General features: G+C 37.1%; 1 protein-coding gene across 1 annotated transcript; it reads right to left on the reverse strand.

Annotated features, from left to right (window-relative positions):
* Positions 1-9,533: 9,533 nt before the first annotated feature.
* LOC126377194 (uncharacterized) lies at positions 9,534-10,304 on the reverse strand. Its single transcript, XM_050024889.1, has one exon. The coding sequence runs from the start codon at positions 10,302-10,304 to the stop codon at positions 9,534-9,536; it is 771 nt and encodes a 256-aa protein (XP_049880846.1).
* Positions 10,305-21,450: the final 11,146 nt, after the last annotated feature.

Genomic DNA, 21,450 nt, shown 5'->3' on the forward strand with positions numbered 1-21,450 from the left:
CTTCCTATTAAGAACGTTTTTCATTCAGTTCTATAGCCCACTATACCAGTACTCTGTTAGCCCGATTCTCTGTTTCACATGCACTATTACACTACAATACTATGGGACCATAGACGTAAAAATGTAGTAGAATGGTAATAATAATAAAAAAGTTTATTTAGGTAAAATCTACGACACACATTATGCATTTACAACCTTAAAATATACACACAAATACAATAATACAATGGTACAATGAGATATGCGGACGATATCGGTTTGACAGGAGGAACAAAAGTTATACTTACCTAGGTAACTGAAAATGTAAAGAATGTAACGAAAAAAAACACAATACTTTGTGTTTGCCGTAAACTGCTGTAAATTACCAAAGGCTTTATCATTGAAAAACTATTATCCCATACTTCAACATAGGTCGCGATGACTTTACCAACTGCAAATATATTGGTACCTAATTCCAAAATATTTTTTTTATTTAATGGACCAACTTTACGAGTTTTATATTTATTCTTTACTTGTGCTGTAAGTCCTTCCTTTTTGCCAAATTTCCTGAATTTAGATCGATGGAAAGTACTCCAAGTACAATACGTGCGTACCCGCTTGTCTAGCAATTTGTGTACCTACCACAATGAGTACAGTCATGAGCAATATCATGTACCCACTTTAGAACCCTGTCGCACTATCATATTTGACATTTAAAATAAAAAAAAAAAAAAAAAATTGTTTATTGTCATAGAAAAGATCGACACAACATTGGGTGCTACAGCTAGGACACACAAATGCTACAGAAGTATAACCCTGCTACCTGAACTAGGAGACCTGTATCTCAGGGAGCAGTGTTCAGCAATTACATCTTTTTTAACATCAGTTTAGGCAGACCATTGTTAAACTGAATTTATTTGACAATAAACTGTGCTTAAATAAGAACAAATAAACATGCATTTTGTATGTAAATTGGGTTTGTGTGTGTGTGTGTATGTGTATATATTAGTGTGTGTGTGTATGTGTATATATTAGTGTGTGTGTGTGTTTGTGTGTAACTGTGTGAGTGTTTGCGATAGCCCTACGACTTAAATGTTGTCTTGGGTTCAGAAACTGCTATCGTGCTATAAGCAGTTTCCACTAACGCATGTACGTGTGCAATTATGTATTAAGGATTTGTGAAAAATAACAGGGCAACTGCGTTAGCAACAAAGCTAGGTTAAGATTTGTATGTAAAAGCAAATAACGCATTGGTCAAGTAAGCAGATTATGCAATGAATTTCAATAGTTCATTTAATAAGACGTATGGTTGAATTTGTCAAAAAAGTTAATGTGACGTGGTTTCAAAGTGTATACATATTAGTACTCGCGTACAATGTGTATTACATGCACGCTATCATGCGAAGCATATGCCTCGCAATATACGTATCCTGCTTCACATGCGTTCTTCATGCCCCATACAATATCCACATGCCGCTTCTATACCGTTCTAGTTCTCCACAATAACCTTGCTTAGTGGCAGTGTTACATTTACACGCTCTAAATACTTGGAAATCGCCGTTAAAGCGAAGCGATATGCGCAAGAGGATGCGTTTCCGATGAACAAGAAAGCGGATGTCGTGTGATCTATTATGCATGTTGGATTGTGAACTTAATTTTATCAATGACTTAAGACACAAACATAAACAGTTGTACACAACAACTGAGACTGTATGGAGCATGCTCCACCACGCTGCTTCACTGCGGATTAGTAGAGGTGATTTTTATGGCTAATAGCCAACGGATTAATATGCCCTCCAAAGCACGGCATCATCTTACCTTGTCGAACAGTCAGCTGATTCAAGCCTGCAATGTCCTTATCAAACAAAAGTTAGTGTTACAAAGCGATTTCGACACTGTCCACATCTGGAATCGAACCGGACATCCAGATCGTGAGCTGAACGTTCTAACCAAGGAGGCAGTCTTGGTTTCCTTCTTTCTTAAGTCTTAAGAAAACAAATAATTCACTTTGTGAGACTGTCCTTTGTTTGGTAAGGACTTTTCAGGCTTGAATCACCTGATTGTCCGAAAAAGTTAGATGATTCCGTGCTTTGGAGGGCACGTTAAGCCGTTGGTCCCGGCTATTAGCTGTAAAAACACCTCCACCAACCCGCATTGGAGCAGCATGGTGGAGTATGCTCCATACCCCCTCCGGTTGATTGAGGGGAGGCCTGTGCCCAGCAGTGGGACGTACATAGGCAGTTTATGTTATTATGTGCATTCTAGATCTTTCTATATTGTCATTCCCCTGCCGCTCTTACCCCACTTTAAATGTATTCCTCATCCATTCATCTCCGTCAGTCGTTATCTCGGTGGTCACACCGTTAACACACATATCCTTCCACACTTTCTTAGGTCTTCCCCTGCCTCTTATTTTACCTTATCTTATCTAGGCTATTCGAACCCACTGCTGGGCAAAACCCTCCCCTTGACCACCTTCCCCTCTACTCCCTCTCTGTGCTTGATCTCCTCTTATTTATTCATTCCTAATCTTCTGCCCGTCATTCTGGTCACATCGCACATCGATCTTAATATTCATATCTACATACCTATCTATATCATAATAATTATTATATATTCATATTAAGTGGATATATTTTGTTGATGACAAATTATTTTTATGATATGCTGGGTATGATAGTTTTTGACGTATATTTGCCGCATGTGGTATTAACTACTTATCCGAACAAATAGGAGCTCTCACCACAGCTCTTCTTTCTTATATATTTTGTATTCACTTCATCTTTTTCCCAGTATACAAAATAAAACTTATTCAAATTAAAAAAATATTTTTATTCAGTAGGTAACATAGTTATACTTTGAATCTTCAATGTTCACGTAACAAACGTGTTATCCGCCTAAAACAATTGCAGCTTCCCGCAACCTGCACGCGCCAGGCAAAGAAACTGCAAGAAAAAAATCCCTCGTGTACATAAATCTAATGAAGTTCAAAGATCGGAAATCCGTCTTTTAAATCTTGATAGATTTAAAGACAGATTTCCTTTTAACTCCATGATGCATTTTAGATATTATAATGATCCATATTTAGATTTACAACAATATTTACATGTCTGGCGTCCATTTATTACAACAATTCTTTATTCTCTCCTTATTCTGAATGTGCAACTTAAAGAAACTGCACAGAACAATCTGATTGCTTATCAGATTGAAAACTGAATGCAGAGTATGGTAATTACGTCGCTGCCATTGTAAAACTCAGTGAGATGGCAACAGGCTATTTTATATGTAACATTAGAATCAGAATCAGAATCATTTATGCAACGTAATTATCATGGATAAACTTGTTGAAGGTCAATGTAACATTTTTGAATTTACGTCATTTCGCAAGGTGTTATGGCTGAGAAGAAGAAATGACAAGAAACTGCAACAGCAACACATCTTTTAAATCAATGAGGGTACATTACAAGTTTTTTAATAACTAGAGGAACACATTTAATACCAGACATTTTTATCATTTAGGTAATCATTAATCTTATAATAGGCTTTTTTACATAAAGTAAGCTTCACGTGAGCTTTAAATTTATTCTCTGACTTTAAAATATTATCTGGTATTTTATTGTAAAAACGTATACATAACCCCAAAAAAGATGAATTTAATTTACTTAATCTAGAATTTTGAACAACAATTTTATTTTTATTCCTTGTATTGTAAGTATGCCTTTCACAGTTTCTCGGAAGGAGAGATACATTTTTATTACAGTTTTACAGACATAAGATCACGCTTATTTCCCATTGGGGTAGGCAAAGACCAGAAAATTCCTCTTACCACGATCTTGGCACACCATTTCCGCTACTTCCAATCTCAACAAAGACATGCTAATTAAAACACATAATAGAAAGAAAGAAAGAAAGAAACGTTTATTATAAAGGGACACCACAGTGACAAATACAAAACACATATATAATTTAAAACACGGAGTAACACACAACTTACAATCAAACAAAACATATAATAAAAACAACATACACGAGAAATACAAATAATTGAGTGTATGGACTGGTCAACGATGGTGGTGGTGTCCTTTATAAAAGGGCCTCACTCAGCATAAGCCGCGGCGCGAGCCACGACGCTGGTATTCTGTGGACCCTGCTAAGTGAGGCACGGAAGCCGTGTCTCCCACAAATACAACTTGAATGAATACATAATAATATTTACTGGTTTATTCCCATCTGCCCCCTTTAGTGAAAACAAAGTAATACCGGGTTCTTACCGCGTTATTACCAGGGATATGAGACTCCCGAAATTTCAACACTGTTGCAAGTGCCATGATCAAAGGACGACTGGTGAAATTTGAGTGGAGTAGGTTGATCCATAATTTTCTAAGAGAAAATATCGGGAGTCTCATATCCCTAAGAACCCGGTATTATGTGTTTTAATTATGATAATAACCGCGTTAACAATGTAGTCTACATGCTAGCCAGTTTAGAGTACTCTTAACCTGCCCTTCGTTTAAATAATCCTGTATCACATCGTGGTATTTACCAGGGCCAGGCGACACGAAAGTTCACGTGACCTTCTGCCACTGACTACACCCTGAAGTGCGTGTGGTAGACCTTGCGTAACTTGGCTTAAACAGTCATGAAAAAAGTGCCTCCTAAACATTGTATATGTTATGGCCAGATCCACTTTATGAAATGGTCATATTTCATGAAATAGAATATCATTCGTTGGCCACATCATGATGTAGTTTGGCCAGATCAATGAACACAAAACGTTTAACGATATGAGCAACTAAATGCATGATTACTTCATGATATGGCCAAACGTTGGCAATCATATCGTAAAATTAGTAACATTAACACAACTATTCCACCGATAGTGGCACTGGTGTGGATTATATTTAAAACTTAATTGATATCATAATTGATGAATCAATGTTATTGTTCAATTTTCTATATCGAATAGGTACAAAATTTTGAACCTAAGAAATTAATCGAATATTCGCATTTTTATTACACCACATAGCATGGACACCGCCTACATTAACGATATGGCCAAACGTTGATTGATATATCATTAAACGTTGACGTTTCAACGAAATGGTCAACTTATAAAATATGACCATTTCATGAAATGGTCGACCACATCATGAAATGATTAATTTTACGATCTGGCCACGACATATACATCATCTGCAAAAGATGTATGAGGCCTGATGATGATGATGATTGAAATTAATAATTGCGTAGTCACAGTTACTTGAAGTTGATATATAAAACCACAGGCCGTTTTGCTGTTTATCATTCTGCACTCCTGCGTATCCAATCTTGCACATTTCTCGTTATTAAAATAAATAGGTTTGGAATAATATATTCCGAATACTAACTGAACATAATTCCCAAACAAAATACCATTCACCACCGCTTCCACGCCCGTTCTACCTCATCCGTGCAATCCAATGCAATTTTATAACTGGCCTCGAATGCTTTCTTCTTTTTTGTGACGCATGCCACTCGGATGCCATCTGGTCGTCGCGTGCGCAAATCTCGTGCTTTGAAAGAGTATGGTTCTGCGTGTTTGCTATTGAGCTCGAAGCTTTCTCGTTGGTGTTGATTTTTGGATGCTGTTCAATTTTCTTTATTGGCTTCGGATTTTCCATAAATTATGCCAGTAATTAACAGTGTTTTGTTTTTTTACCAATCCAAACAAAAATCTCATTCCTGTGATTTTTAACAGACACATCCAAAAAAAGATGGCGGGACGACTTACAGAACGTGACTGGAAGCGCCTGGTATACTTAAGGCTGATGAAAGGGGTTTGTGGCGCGCCCTGTGAGAGGTCTATATCCAACAATGAACTGCAATGGGCTAACGATGATGATGACATCAAAAACATATCAATAGATACGATGAACTTAATAAAAGCAGGTCATCAGTCTGTTACCTAAATAGATAGATAGTGACTTATGAAAATTATTTAATAAAAATGTTTTCGTTAAGTAATATTAATTTATTAATTTAATTGATATGAAATCAGTAAGACATTGAAATCCGGACGAAATAATATGAAGGTACTTACTATTGTTTTATTAGTGAGATTAATACTGCACCGAAATGAATCGAATAATTCTTATTTATAATTTTTGCATTAATTTTATTATTTTAATTCCTGATCATTATTTTTCTAACATAATTTCTTTATTTGCCATAAATGCAGTGTAAATACAATACAAATACAATATAAATACAAATACACTTTATTGCACCAAAAAAAAAAAATAGAAAAAGTCTCCTAGCTAAGTACAAATAAATAAATAATTTTAACAAAATAAATTAATTTATTTTAATTCCTGATCATTATTTTTCTAACATAATTTCTTTATTTGCCATAAATGCGGTGTAAATAAATAAATAATTTAAATAAAATAAATTATTTGTTCAATCAACCAAAGATTTAGGATATCTAACAGTGTCTTGCTCTATCTATTCAGTTCTAATTGGCTAACATAACAATCATAACGGTTCATAACGTTCGCATCAATGTATTGCAGTTTTTGTCAAATGTACACACGCAACTATGATTGCATCTCTCTATCATCGTAATAATGGATGTAAAAGTTAATGACCATGAACTTAATTTGTAGGCCACATCTAGTTTTCTATAGTTTATTGGTTTATGTTATGTCATAAAAACGTATACTTACTAGTCCAAATTAAAAATATATTTTTATAACGGGCACTGCCGCTGTTCTCAAATTGGTGTAAAAGAAACATCAATTCGTCAAAAGTAAAATGATTGAGAGTTTTGATGTTGATGTAAAGTGATCATACCAGGCCTTGACATTATTTCTTCTTCTTCTTTGTCCTCGCCACTTCCCGTTAAGCGGGGTCGGGCCAATCATGCGGCGCCAAGTATCTCGCTGCCAAACATGGTCTTCTTTGAGACCTAGCATCTTCATGTTCCTCTGGACATTTGTCAACCAATAGTTTCAGGTCTTCCCCTCTTCCTCTCTGATTTTTCAGATGATAAATTTAATTCAATGTTGATGATGAATGATGATGATAACTAGTAATGATGATGGTAGGTGATATTTCACTACCGATATCCTAATCTGGATAGGCAAATAAAAGACAAAGAGAAGCATCTATATACATAGGCCTCCTGAAAAAAAAATCGATTAATAATTATAAATTAATTCATTGAAGTCCTAAAATGGATTACTAAATTTCTAATCATAGTCCATTATGTTAGAGTTATGACTCTAGTTTTAAATGCTCATCACACACGAGCAGCTGCAGCAAAGAAATTAAATAAAACAGAGAGTAGAGAAACAATACATAACGTGTCTTTCTGTAGACTTATATCGGATGATCCCAGTAATTAAAAAGTAAGTATTAGTCACCTAACTGGCTGGAGGGATAACCCTCCAGCATTATCCCTTTTTTTCACAGGGTCCGCTTACCTAACCTGAAGATTTGACAGGTCCGATTTTTTACAGAAGCGACTGCCTGTCTAACCTTCCAACCCGCGAAGGGAAAACCAGCCCAATACAATTAGGTCACATACCTCCGAAAATGCATTTCTCGAGAATGTGGGATTTCTCACGATGTTTCCTTTCACCGCTGAGCACGTAATAATATTTTATGATGTAAACATGAATTCAAAAACAAATTCGACAATCGTTGATTTAGGCCTATGCTGGATTCGAACCTGCGACCTCAAAGTGAGAGGCAAGCGTTTAACCAGCTGGGCTACCACGGCTTCACTGAGTAAGTAAGTATAAGTATTATAAATAAAAATAAATTCTGGGGCCTTTGTATAACTTCAGGGACTTACTAATACTATAGGTTCATAGTAATCATAAACAATATCATGTTACTTCAGAACCCTGTCTCATTAATAAATTTCACATTTAGTCAGACTTACAATTCAATTTGCCAAAAGAGTGAATGTGACATTGTACTAAAGTGTATACGTACATATTAATACTTGTGACCGTACGTACAAAGTACGTGTATTTTTTGTTGAGGAAGAAAGATTACTTCAGTATCGGTTTCCGCCAAAAGAAAGCTAAAAAAAAAGAAAGAAACAGATTAAAGAAACGTAAACTGGCAACTGTTTCAGTTATTTACTTTACTTCATTAAATGATAGTATAATAAAGATATTTTAAAACATGCATATTTTTTACACATTGTGTATAATTGTTAGAATAAAATATACTGTTACAATTATACAATATACATATAATACGAGTATAATTATTATTTTAAACAAATATTTTTAAGATTAATTTTAAGATAAGAATTCTATATAGCAATAATTATCATAAAAAATATTTGAAAAAAATGCGTAGTAAGTCAAATTGTCGTTAAAATATACAGGCTAATATTATTAATTACAATTGATCGTGAGCAAACGACAATAGAATATTAATATGCTTTTACTTAAATAGCGTTGAACGGTAGTATTCATGATATCTAATCCTATGTAGAATTTATAAAAGATTATAATTGTACTTACTAAAAAGTAAAATAAGTACATAAATTTTATAATTTTAGTACATTTAGGCCTTATTCGACTAATGTTGATAAGGCAGAATATTTAATTAAGTATAATTTGTTTGAAATAAAACCAACTTACCGTTTCAAATTAAATTTATTTTCTATACTGACCATTGTAACTTTAAAACGCCGAAATTAAAATAAAACAAATTTGCAGTCTCCAAAATTTTTATGATAATTTTTGATTCTCGTCAATTCATCTTTTTTAGGATATCTTTCATCATCACTATTACTAAATTAACTATATTTAAATTTATACTACAAATATTAGCATTACGTCAGTACACATAATAATGATTTATAAATATTTATATATAAAAGGTACTCGCGCAACCACCTTGTCGAATCGACAATATATAGATAGAGTTTTACACGAAGAAAATGCGGAATTACATATATGATTCAACTATCTAACACTACTTAGCACCGGAGTAAATACATATATAAAAATATATCTAAAAATAATCCTACCTATTTTTACAAAATCGGACATTCGAGCGTTCAGATAATATTCATAATTAGAAATGCACAGTACCCGTCGACTAGCCTAATTTTATATATTAAATTATTCATTCATATTTATTAGCTTAAACATAACTATTAATGTAATACTCATTTATGATAAATTATTCATTAAATTACCTATTTTTGGTGCAACTGATTACGCGTCATTAACTAATGTATCATAATACATACATTCATGCAAAATTCACATACTTATTTACATATTAGATAACATATTGTTTTAAATACACATTTTTACCAATGCCTTTGGATATTTGGATAAAGCAGTTACGTAATATACTAATGAATAAATAGTTCAAATATATTACTAGTGACGTTAAAATGAATAAATTAATATAAATAATTGTTAATAAATAATTTGTTAACTATTTGCTACGGCTGGGCCAAAAATATATTTTGGGATATGCTCTCGCATTGCCAAGTCGTCGTTGTATACTTTTATAAGAGTCGTAAGCTATGTTTATGTCTACTGCTTCTGGGCGTATGCTCTGTACGCCCTGTCCTGTGCTGCGGCCTCGTCTTCCACGCTTCTCCTGTAGTGGCCACCGGGGCCGGTTGCGTCGAAGTCACCTCCATAGTGCGACGAGGAGTAAGTGTGGCTCTGAGACACCTGAGGATGCTTCACAATCTCATACGTGGTCTTCTCATGAGCTTCGCCACCAGACACGAGTTTCTTCAAGCCGATGATAGCGGACAACAGTAGAGCAATCTTACCGATCAACAGCGCTTTTCCAGCGATCAGGGCAATAGCCTGGAAAGCCATCGCTAGGAAACCGCCTTTGAGGAGCACGCCGGCGATGATGGGGCCGATCATTTTCTTCAATTTACTCCTGGCTTCATTAAGAGATCTACCGACGTCAGCGCCGACACTCGTCGGAGAGATGACGACGCGATGCGTCTGCATCAGCTTCGAAGTGGCGACGTTGAGCAGCTTGTCGACTTGATCAGCCGGCAGCGAGTTCAAGTCGCCTTCTGGCAAGGACGAGGGAAAGGCCCGTCCGTTGTCTTCTCTCCGGACCAAGGAGATGCCTTCGACGATCGGGAGACTCTCCATCCTGGCGGCCCGGTCGGCGAGTTTGGCCGCCTGAACCTTGAAGCACTTGACGATCTCTTGTGACCTTTCGCAATTGTCGTACATCCTTCCTAAAAGCTTGAGACCAGCTCCGAAGGTGTCGGCCGAGGCCGTGGCGAGGTAGACACTCAAGCACAACAGGGCGATCGTACCGCGGCACTCCATCTTGATCAAACCGCGCGTAACCCTGCTTGCCGGACACGGTCAGTCAGTGCGACTGCGTCTATGGCAATGTGAAGAAAATACATGTGCACTGGCATTTATCTATTTTCACCGGGAACTGCACTTATCTATAAATCTTTTAGAGCGTGCAATCGTTGCATAGTATCGTCGTGCACTGAGGCGTGCATGTATATGCTGTGGGGGTGTGTGCGTGCGGTGAGGGTGTACGGGTGGTCAGCTCTCGTGGTTGCTGTGGTCAGTGTCAAGTTCACTGTTGACGTTTGCGGATTTTCGCGAAACGTCCAGTTCTTATATATGGGTGAATATCAAAACATGCCAAGTTTGGTGGCGAACTTTCATATTATGTTTTCGTGAAAAATTGGGTTCCGACATGAAAAAGGATAGTTCTAGCTACGAGGTAACTTGTTCCTCGCCAAGTTCGCCACCGAACTTGGTACATTTTGATATTCACCCATATAATTATGTCTTTATAACATTTTCCTTTGATAGTACCTCTAGTGTGTCTGAAGGTACAAACGTGCGGAATGTTAAACTGTGATCAAGTGTGAGTCATTTTTGCACAAAATATGTTAAATCAATGCAACATGTCCATTATGGACGGCGATACAGCTCACCACCTATCACGTTGGTCTAACAGAAAGCTCTGTGACGCGCGGGTACTACATTCATCTTGCGATGAATGTACCTCTAACTATACCCAAATAGCCGTGAGCTAATTTTGCATCGTGCAACGTGGCATCTTAAAAAATCCAAGATTTTGATAAGCAGTATGGAAAATTATAAGATTTTCTTTAAACCTTGTACGGGATAATACGATACGCAGTGTTATCTTTATATGACGTCGCTGATGATATTTTTATGAGTTTTCCAGTAGGTAAATGTCTAGTCAATGTGTGTGCAATAAAGTCATATACTATGTAGTTTATAAAGTCTTATACGACAGTGAGTCGATAGCGATAAGCGCTGATTGAGGGAAATCTTCGACCACGCCGGCGGGGTCGGTATCGGGGTCCTGAAGTTTTTGGTGTCGCGAGCTGATTGGCTGCCTCTATGGCTAGATTAATCGGGTCGTCGGCATCGAATATTAAGTCTTTCGGACGCCGATACTTTTCAGTACCGTCCCTAAGCGGGATGTATTCGGAAGCCTCAACTACCAGGGGATTTGGGTGGTGCGGAGCAGAATCGAAAAAACGTTTTGCAGCTAATTTGAGCCATTGGGCAATGGTTGGCAGACCTAAGTCAGTGTGCAGATTTTCATTGCGAAGGAACCACGGAGCTCCCGTGGCTTTCCGCATGAAACGATTTTGTATTACCTGTAGACGGTGGATTTGAGAGGAACTCTACCCCCGCATAGGTCGTGTTTGGACGGATGTACGAACACACGGTCGTAATAAAAAATAAATATCTATTTCTAAGTTTACCTGCAACATGATACGGGATGCGTAATCATGTTCTCAATTATTATTGCAATCAGTAATTGAGTTAAAGATATAATTTGCCCTACATTTCCTATTTTAAATATAATAACTTCACGCTTTAGCTCCGAAAAGGAGAAGGCAGAGAGATTGGAGAGTCGAACTGTCTCTTGACATCTGATAGGTACTTTCCATTTCTAGTGTTAAGTGTTAGGTGTCTATAAATGATACGGTTTTATATTATCCGATATTAACAGCATCACGCCTGTATCCCCGAAGGGGTAGGCAGAGGTATCTAGTACACGTACTCCTCGCCAGCTATGTCCCATGTGATAGGGAGCGAGCCCATTGCCTTAGTGCATAGTAGTCACAAGCTTGAAATGTCCAAATAAAGGACAGTCGTATAGTTATTTCCACAATTTCTTCATCGGGAATCGAACCCGGAGCCCAACGCTCTAACCAATATATCACGGAGGCTGTCAAATCAGATCAAATAATATATAGTTTATACGTACAGAATTAATATACGTATATACGGAATCATGGTCTGAATCATCCTCCTCAGTATTCGTTAACATGACACTAACACCCGTACAAGTACGTACAGGTAGCCATACAAGCGCCTACATATTACTCGAATATAACCTAACTATAGAGAAAATAATAACCTATAAATGAAAAACATGTCTTAGAAAAAATCAAATAATGTCAAATAATAATGTAATAACAATAATGTAAAGCAATGTAATATAATATAATGTCCCGGCTGCATTAGCAGTCGTTAATAACCATCAATCCGCACTGGGCCCGCGTGATGGTTTAAGGCCCGATCTCCCTATCTATCCATAGAGAAGGCCCGTGCCCCAGCAGTGGGGACGTTAATGGGCTGATGATGATGATGATAATGATAATGTAACGTATGTAATGTGTGAAACAGGGCTTTAATATCAAGCGCAAGTTTTAGGCCCAGGCGTCAGTGGAAACCCTGACGCGGAGATGGGCGGAGAGGAGCGGAGATGTGCGGATTTGACCAATCACAGCGTTCGAGAGAGCGAAAAACGAAGACGCTCTGTCACTCTCTCCTTCATTGATTGGTTGATTCCTGTACATCTCCGCTCATTTCCGCACAGCTCCGCGTCAAAGAAAACGCAGCCTTAAAGACCTTAGTACATGACCTATATAAGTAATTATCATATTTGATCTCTATAAGTGAACTTTTACAATTTTTGTGATAATACGCATCATGGAACTCATTCTTTAAAATGCAATGAAAAATGACAAAATTTAAATTTCACTTATATTAAATAAAAAAACCTGATAATTATATGGAGTTGTCATCGTGTGAACGAACCCATGACCTTTCTTATACAAACCTAGTTTTTAAGATAAATAATAGCGTAAAACGAGGAAGTTCCCATTAATTTTCATTCATTAACACTATTATGCACGTTGTTGGGAAAAAGTGAATGAATCTTTTTTTAATGAGTGCGATGTTTATTTATTAGTTAGTTGTGGTGTAAATACTTGACCGTATTATGAATATTTTAACCGACTTCGAAAAAGAAGGAGGTTATCAGTTCGACCCGTATGCATTTGGGATGTAGAATTAAAAGGGATTTTATTTATCTTCTCTCTCTTTATTTAAGAGCTGCGCTCTTGTCGGTGGAGTAATCGCCATTACTCCATAGATAGCGCGTGTAGAAAAGTGGTTGCCCCAATCGCCTTCCGTTCCGCAGTACACCGACCAATTTCTCAATCGGTGATGGGATCGGTGGTGATCGATGGTGTGGTGGTGTATTTATCTTCACTTCTTTTATTTTCTCCTTTTTACGAAAAAACAACTGCCCTTTACACTCCGACCCAAATCATCATAGACAAGATTTTATATTTATAAAAACTTCATTCCGTCCCATTCATTATACATTATACAATGACCTCCGTGGTCCAGTGGTTGAGCGTTGGACCCACGATCCGGAGGTCTCTAAGGAGGAGGAGGAGGTATGTAAGGACTTTTCAGGCTTGAATCACCTAATTGTCCAAAAAAGTAAGATGATTCCGTGCTTCGGAGGGCATCTTAAGCCGTTGGTCCCGGCCATAAAAACACCTCCACCAACACGCAGTGGAACAGCGTGGTGGAGTATGCTCCATACCCCCTCCGGTTGATTGAGGGGAGGCCCGTGCCCAGCAGTGGGACATATATAGGCTGTTTATGTATGTTGTGTAAAATCCTCTCAGAAAAGGCCCTGAGCTGAACCTCGCGCCGAACTGAGCACCCTCAGACCTGTTGTCTTACATTTTGTATCGGATAACAGCCCTCAACGCTCCCCATTTGTCCGGCAAAAAAAATACATATATCTCATATAAAGTCAACAATCCTACAGTTCAGTTACACAATAAATTATTCGATCGCGTGATTCATGTTATATAATTAATCGATTGATTAATATCGTATACTAAGAAGCACTGTTCTCGATTATGTACAATTAACTTAACTTTATCATTATCTTAGCTTCTTATTATCTTTGTTAAGATACGAGTATTATGCATTACTTTTCTATTCTGAGCTCAACTAATTTGAGACCGATTTCTAATTATTTAAAGATGGAAATATTCAAATTCCAATATGAATATGGAATTCTAGTACATATTAATATTTTGCTCATGCAACACGGTACAATTAAATATATTAATATTTAAATAGTGTACAAGAATATTATATATTATGCCGCTATTATACACGCAAACATTATTTATGATGATTATGATGATGATGATGATGATGATGATCTCTCCGACCGATTTCGGCCATGGCGACCACTTCGACTCCTAGTCGGCACGACGCTGATGCGCCTGAAGATGGCGTATGTAGCATAAATAATGACCGAAGTAAGAAAAAGAAAGGAACTGAAATTTTGATTATTGCGATAGCCCTGTCAGCAGTCACAGGTTCGAATCACAGCTTAGGCTTTAAACCACTGAATTTGACTTTATGAGTTCGTATTCAAGTTTCGGTCATAAATAATTGATATCATTTCGTTTCCAGAACTTGTGTCCGGTTAATGGCAATAGGGTCGCCCCGCATTATATGGGACTTAAACGTAGCTACTACTACGGCCTCTGTGGTCCAATGGTTGAGCGTTGGACTCACGATCCGGTGGCCTCGGAAATCACAAAAATCACTTTGTGATCCCTAGTTTGGTTAGAACATTACAGGCTGATCACCTGATTGTCCAAAAAGTAAGATGATCCGTGCTTCGGAAGGCACGTTAAGCCGTAGGTCCCGGTTCCTACTTACTGATGTAAGTGAGTAATCGTTACATGAGCCATGTCGGCTCAATAATAATCCTGACACCAGGGTTGCTAAGGTTGGTAATCCACCTCACAACCCACACGATAAGAAAACTACGTTCTTTCATAGTTTTTCTTGTTTTGACGTTTGCTAAACTTAACTCATTTGACTAAAAGGATCGAATCTGTCCAATTATTGATTTTAGATTCAGACTAAGCTGGTATATTAAGTTTGTGTATGGGTATTATGTATTAAGTGTGTACTTCATACAACAGTTTGCTATGAAATGGCAACATTAAATCGACACGGCTTATATAACGTAGTGACCACACTACAATGAAAGTGAGTACACACGCTGGAACAACTGACAGGTAGATTTGTAATTTTTGTGTTCCGTACCTCAACAACTCCCTAGCGTTATCCCGTTTTTTACAGGGTCCGCTTACCTAACCTGAAGATTTGACAGGTCTTGTTTTTTTACAGAAGCAACTGCCTGTCCGACTTTCAACCCGCGAAGGGAAAACCAGCCCAATACAGGTTAGGTTACACACCTCCGAAAACGCATTTCTCTGGAATATGAGTATCCTCGCGATGTTTTCCTGCTGAGCACGTGATAATAATTTATGATCCAAACATGAATTCGAAAACTGAAAATCATTGGTTTAGGCTTAAGCTAGGATTCGAACCTGCAACCTCAAATTGACAGTCAAGTGTTCTACCGATAAAAAATGTGACTGCTGTAAGTCAGAACAAATCGATCAATTTCATCTCGACTGATATATCACTATAATATTAAACTTCACAACACTGGCTTCCGTATTTTGACACATCTAACACGTACCGTGCATTGAAACTATAGTAAAACTTTATCTATATTGAAATAGAATCACTAAAATTGTACTAAACTAGACGTTCTGTCTAAATGTTCCCACTTTGAGAATGGTTCCGACAATAAAATGGCGCAAAACATATGTAAAAAAAGTTTTATTACCTAAGTTTTAGGCAGATAAGACCTAAGTACAGGAAAGAACAATTTTAAAAAGAAAAACGGCCAGTGTCCTTACTATAAAAATTAAAATAAATAAGTAAAGACGAAGTCACTTTAATTTGTTATAAATGAAAACAAAAAAATAGGTATCCAATTCGTCAATAATGTAATTATAAACAGCCAATGAAATCCACACAAGCTTCGTCAAAAAGAAGAAGAAGAGTTATAAAGAAAAGTTATTATTAATGATTATACTTTTGAAATCACTTCTTGTGAAATGAAATATAAAAAAGTGTTACTTAAAATGAAATCTGAAATGCATTCTCTTATTCACAGTGTCTGTACGCCAGTAAAGTGAGCAACGAAAGTGAGTATCTACTCAAAAACAATTAAAAAAATTACCGTGATCCAAACCGTGACAAAACTAACCGGATTTTTGGTCAATATTATTAAGGATCTCTGGATTCCGGATAGTAACATGAACAGGAGACTTGAATCCGCCATTTGAACACCATTGAGTACTGTAGCAGAGTACAAACTCTGCACATACTGGCCTTTTGTTCGGACCATCATCATTTTAAATTACGAAATTCTCATTCCATTCCACTCGCATTTCCTTTCATTTTACTCACTTTTGACTCACTGCATCCCCGACCTTCATTAAAACAACAATTATATTATACTGTTTAGGGCCGTGCCCTCTAATTCCTAAGTCTTGATTCTTTTGTGAAGTGTGTAATATTGTGAACTATGTATATTCCTATCCTGTTTGTGAAGTGTTTTTAATAAACTGTATATATTTCTGCTTGCTGTTGCTTCTACTTTATCATCGTCATCACCAATCATTCCCCTACTCTGCCGGCACGTCGGGATACCATATCCTCACCTCTCAGCGTGCCACAGTACGTTCCGCATTGAGTACGTTCCCCAAAAATAATATAGAAGGCGCTGTAAAGATGTTGATTTCGGTGACAAAAAACGTTTACTGTTTAACTTATTTATTAATCTTATTAAAGAAAAATGTAATAATAAGTGCGACTTTTTGTAACGTATTTCTATAATAATAACTTTATTTACTTAAAACAGGGTTCAGACATAATTTCTTAGTACGCATTATAAACTTAGTCTAGTGTTCACTAGTACCTGAACTAGGCCGAGCCTGTATCTCAGATACTAATCCCTTCCTTGTGTACAATATAAATACAATGCGTAACAGAGTGAGTTTTCTTTTCTACGACGTCCCAGGTTGCTTTTTCGTACAAATTTACATAGTTCCATTGTGGATTGGACGGTCAGACAGGCAGTCGCTTCTGTAAAAACCGGACCTGTCAAATCTTCAGGTTACGTAGGGCCCTGTGGAAAACGGGACAATGCTAGGGAGATGATGATTGTATTGTATTACTTCCGAGTTATTAACCTGTACGTAAATGAACTTGATCTTTTTACGTTCCCATTCATACAAATCTAGAAACACGATTCTTACCTTGTAATTATGACGTATCAATTAATAGTCATGTCAACTCCAACAGATAATTTGCTCTAGATTCTCAGAAACACAATAGATTGATAGTTTAACGATGTTATCAAGCTATTGTTACAAATTTATTCACATCGTACGAGGTTTACAGAAAAACGTGCATTGCAGTGTGAAAGCTTATTTGCATATTTGGTGTACGCACTAACAACCAGTTGAACTATTAGGATTAGAACTATTATTAGTCAATTAGTTCCAATAAAATCCGTCGATTTCTTTTCTTGGCGCAGATAATACAATACAAAACTCCTTATTACACTTAAAACAAACATTAAAATTGAATATAAATTGTTTATTATAAAAGGACGCCACACGCAATGACAAGACAATAGCATCAATTAAAAAAAATACAAAAGATTTAGGTACAAAAAGCATAGAGGATACATTGTTTTAAGTTTACGCGGTTATTATCATAATTAAAGCACACGCACTCCCAAAAGCACTCCCAGCGGGAGTCTCATATCCCCATTTAAACGCGGTAAGAACCCGTTCTTATGTGCTTTAATTAGCATAGAGGATGTTCCTTAGAATCATCATTAGGTGGTGGTGGACGTCCAAAATCATAATATTAATATTATTTTAAACCTAGTTTATAGGCTTCGTTTCGTAATAACATTGTAGAGGGTCTTCTACCAAAATTAAATATTAATTATTAACAAGTCCACCAGCCTCCGTGGTCTAGTGGTTAGACAACAGCCTCCGTGGTCTAGTGGTTAGAGCGTTAGGGTCACGATCGGGTTCGATTCCCGATGGGGACATTGTGGAAATCACTTTGTGAGACTGTCCTTTGTTTGGTAAGGACTTTTCAGGCTTGAATCACCTGATTGTCCGAAAAAGTAAGATGATTCCGTGCTTCGGAGGGTACGTTAAGCCGTTGGTCCCGGCTATTAGCCGTAAAAACACCTCCACCAACCTGCAGTGGAGCAGCGTGGTGGAGTGTGCTCCATACCCCCTCCGGTTGATTCAGGGGAGGCCTGTGCCCAGCAGTGGGACGTATATAGGCTGTTTATGTAACAAGTCCACCATTAAAGTTTTCGCTTTTCAAACCACGCGAATAAAATATGGTAATAAACACATGACAGTCAGTGTAATGGTAGTCACTGACATTTCACATCCAAACATCAACGACAAAGTTCAAAATTACTCACATAAAGGTCGTCACAGTTCGGAGAAAGTCGTGTTTAATTTTGTATAGTATTCCCATGACAAAAGATGATTGCTTAGTGCCTGACGCGTGTAATTTAAAGGAATAATCTCCCTTCTAATGGTAGTTTTGTTTCTGTTTTACCTACTACTTTTCATACCTTTACATTGAATAAAGAATGAATACGTATAGAATGGTAACTCTTCGCCTTGCACCAAATCAAATCATTTATTCGCATAGGATTCATGGTTTTGTTAAACAGTTGGTTCGTTATATACAACAACTCTTTATTACACTTAAAATACATAACATAAACAGTCTATATACGTCCCACTGCTGGGTACAGGCCTCCCCTCAATCAACCGGAGGGGGTATGGAGCATACTCCACCACGCTGCTCCACGGCGGGTTATTGTAGGAGCCCGGGACCAACGGCTTAGCGTGCCTTCCAAAGCACGGAATCATCTTACTTTTTTGGACAATGAGGTGATTCAAGCCTGCAATGTCCTTACCAAACATAGGACAGTTTCACAAAGTGATTTCGACAATGTCCCTATCGGGAATCGAACCCGGACCTCCAGATCGTGAGCCCAACGCTCTAACCACTAGACCACAGAGGTTGTTACTAGTTTTTTTTTATTAGATTTATAATTTTCTTTTTTTTACATTGTAGGGCCTCGATAATACGGAGAGGCAAAACCAAGACCCTTTTCGAATTATAAACATGAAATTAATGTAAATGCGATTACAAACATGAAATGTTAGTATGAAACATAACTCGAAGCACGGGTCATTTTGCATTCAGACTTATGAATTATGTTGATCTTCAATAATTCCAAGATATTTTTCTTACACTATCTCACTCTACCTTATCCTATGCATAGCGTTATCCCGTCGTCACAGGGTCCACTTGGCTAACCTAAAGATTTGACAGATCCGGGTTTTACAGAAGCGACTGCCTGTCTGACCTTCCAACCCGCGAAGGGAAAAATATAGGTTAGGTCACATACGTCCGAGTCGCATTTCTCGGGAATGTGGGTTTCTTCACGATGTTTTCCTTCACGTGAAGCTCGTGATAATCATTTATGATCCAAACATGCACACAATTCGAAAACAAATTCGACAGTCATTGGTTTAGGCCTGTGCTGGATTCGAACCTGCGACCTCAAAGTGAGAGGCAAACTGGGCTGCCACGGTTCTACACATACATAAATCTAAACCTAATATAAGTTTTCACCGCCGATTATGAATTCATACAACATAATAAAATGTAAAAGTGAAATAATGAGGAATAACACTTGATGTCTCAATAAGAAAATTTCACTTACTAAGTGGCTTTTTAAATCTGCAAACTATTGTTGAATGTCATTATCAATCCATACTAGCATATACTTACCATAATTCATACTACTTAATATTATAAATAGGAAAGTGTATGTGTTTCTGTCTGTTTGTTTGTCCTTCTTTCACGGCAAAACGGAGCGACGGATTTACGTGATTTTTTAAGTGCAGATAGTTGAAGGGATTTTGTCTCTTTCTAACCCACCCACTTCACTTCCAATGTATTCCGCAATTTTCACGGTAGAAAACTATAAATTAGTATGCGGACTATTTGTTACTTATAAAAAAAACTTTATATTTCTTTTTTAAATCAGTCCCTAACTGCAAAGTAAGGGTAAAATGTTATATAGGACTTTTCGCAGTTTTCAAGGTCACTAATTTAAGAGCCACGCTCTTGTCGGTGTAGCATTCTTCATGCTACTTTTTAGGAAAAAATGACAATCGAGTATAGTGCAAAGTTGGAGTATGAACTATTCGCTCATACTTGAAAGACGCGCGCTTCGCGCTCACTTGGCGCTTCCAACTTCTTTTATTTATAATCTTTTATTATCTTTTATTAATTTTCATTATCTTTTATAATCTTTCATAATCTTTTATTCCGTGGTACCAATACCCTATGATAGTCTGAAAGAAATATTTATTTGTAATACCGTCATCGGTTGACTTTTTATAATAGAATCATCACCTTCATTAGGTATTTTTTGACGATCCTACATTGTAAATAATTTTTTTTTAAGTCTTTTAACTTTGCTCAGTATTTTTTGTCAACTACATTATGTACCTCACATACAACATCACGCTATCATAGCACATAGAAGGTGAGCAGTCGGCAAATGACCACGCGTGCCATATTGCGGGCGTTTAAGGTCACCACGGTGCGGTGTGAAGAGTGTCTAAATACAAGCGGGTAGCGATTCGAAGTATTTAAAAAATCAAGCTTCTAATTTTTTTTTTTTTTTTTTTGACGGGACTTATTGTGTATTTGCCGCAGATGGCATCAACTACTTGGCCGGACAAGTGGGGAGCGCTGAAGGCTCTCACCCGGTACAACGTTTAAGACGACAGGCCTGAGGGTGCACAGTTGGGCGCGAACCTCGGCTCAGGGCGTCGTCTGAGAAGAAGAATATTTGAAAGAATTAATCGGCCCTAGTGGATTAATAGCGATAAATTCTAAATCAATGCAGTAATGATTTTTGATCTTGGTTTTCTTTATGTTTTGTTTTTTTCTTTTTTTTCTGTGTATTGATTTCCGTGTGGTTTCTGTCCTGTGTTGAATGTAATGTACCTGTCTGTCTGTGTCTGTGGTGTCCGGGAGTAATAAATGTTTCTTTATTTCTTACTTTTCTTTCTTTCAGTCCAAAGATATCACCATTTTTATACTTATTATCATACATTTTTCGATTACAAACTTGTAACGT

This window comes from Pectinophora gossypiella, chromosome 22 (genome assembly GCF_024362695.1).
Source record: "Pectinophora gossypiella chromosome 22, ilPecGoss1.1, whole genome shotgun sequence".
NCBI lineage: Eukaryota > Metazoa > Arthropoda > Insecta > Lepidoptera > Gelechiidae > Pectinophora > Pectinophora gossypiella.

Excerpts from the sequence above, each read along its gene's own strand:
- LOC126377194 (XM_050024889.1), bottom strand. The coding sequence starts at position 10,304 with ATGGAGTGCCGCGGTACGATCGCCCTGTTGTGCTTGAGTGTCTACCTC.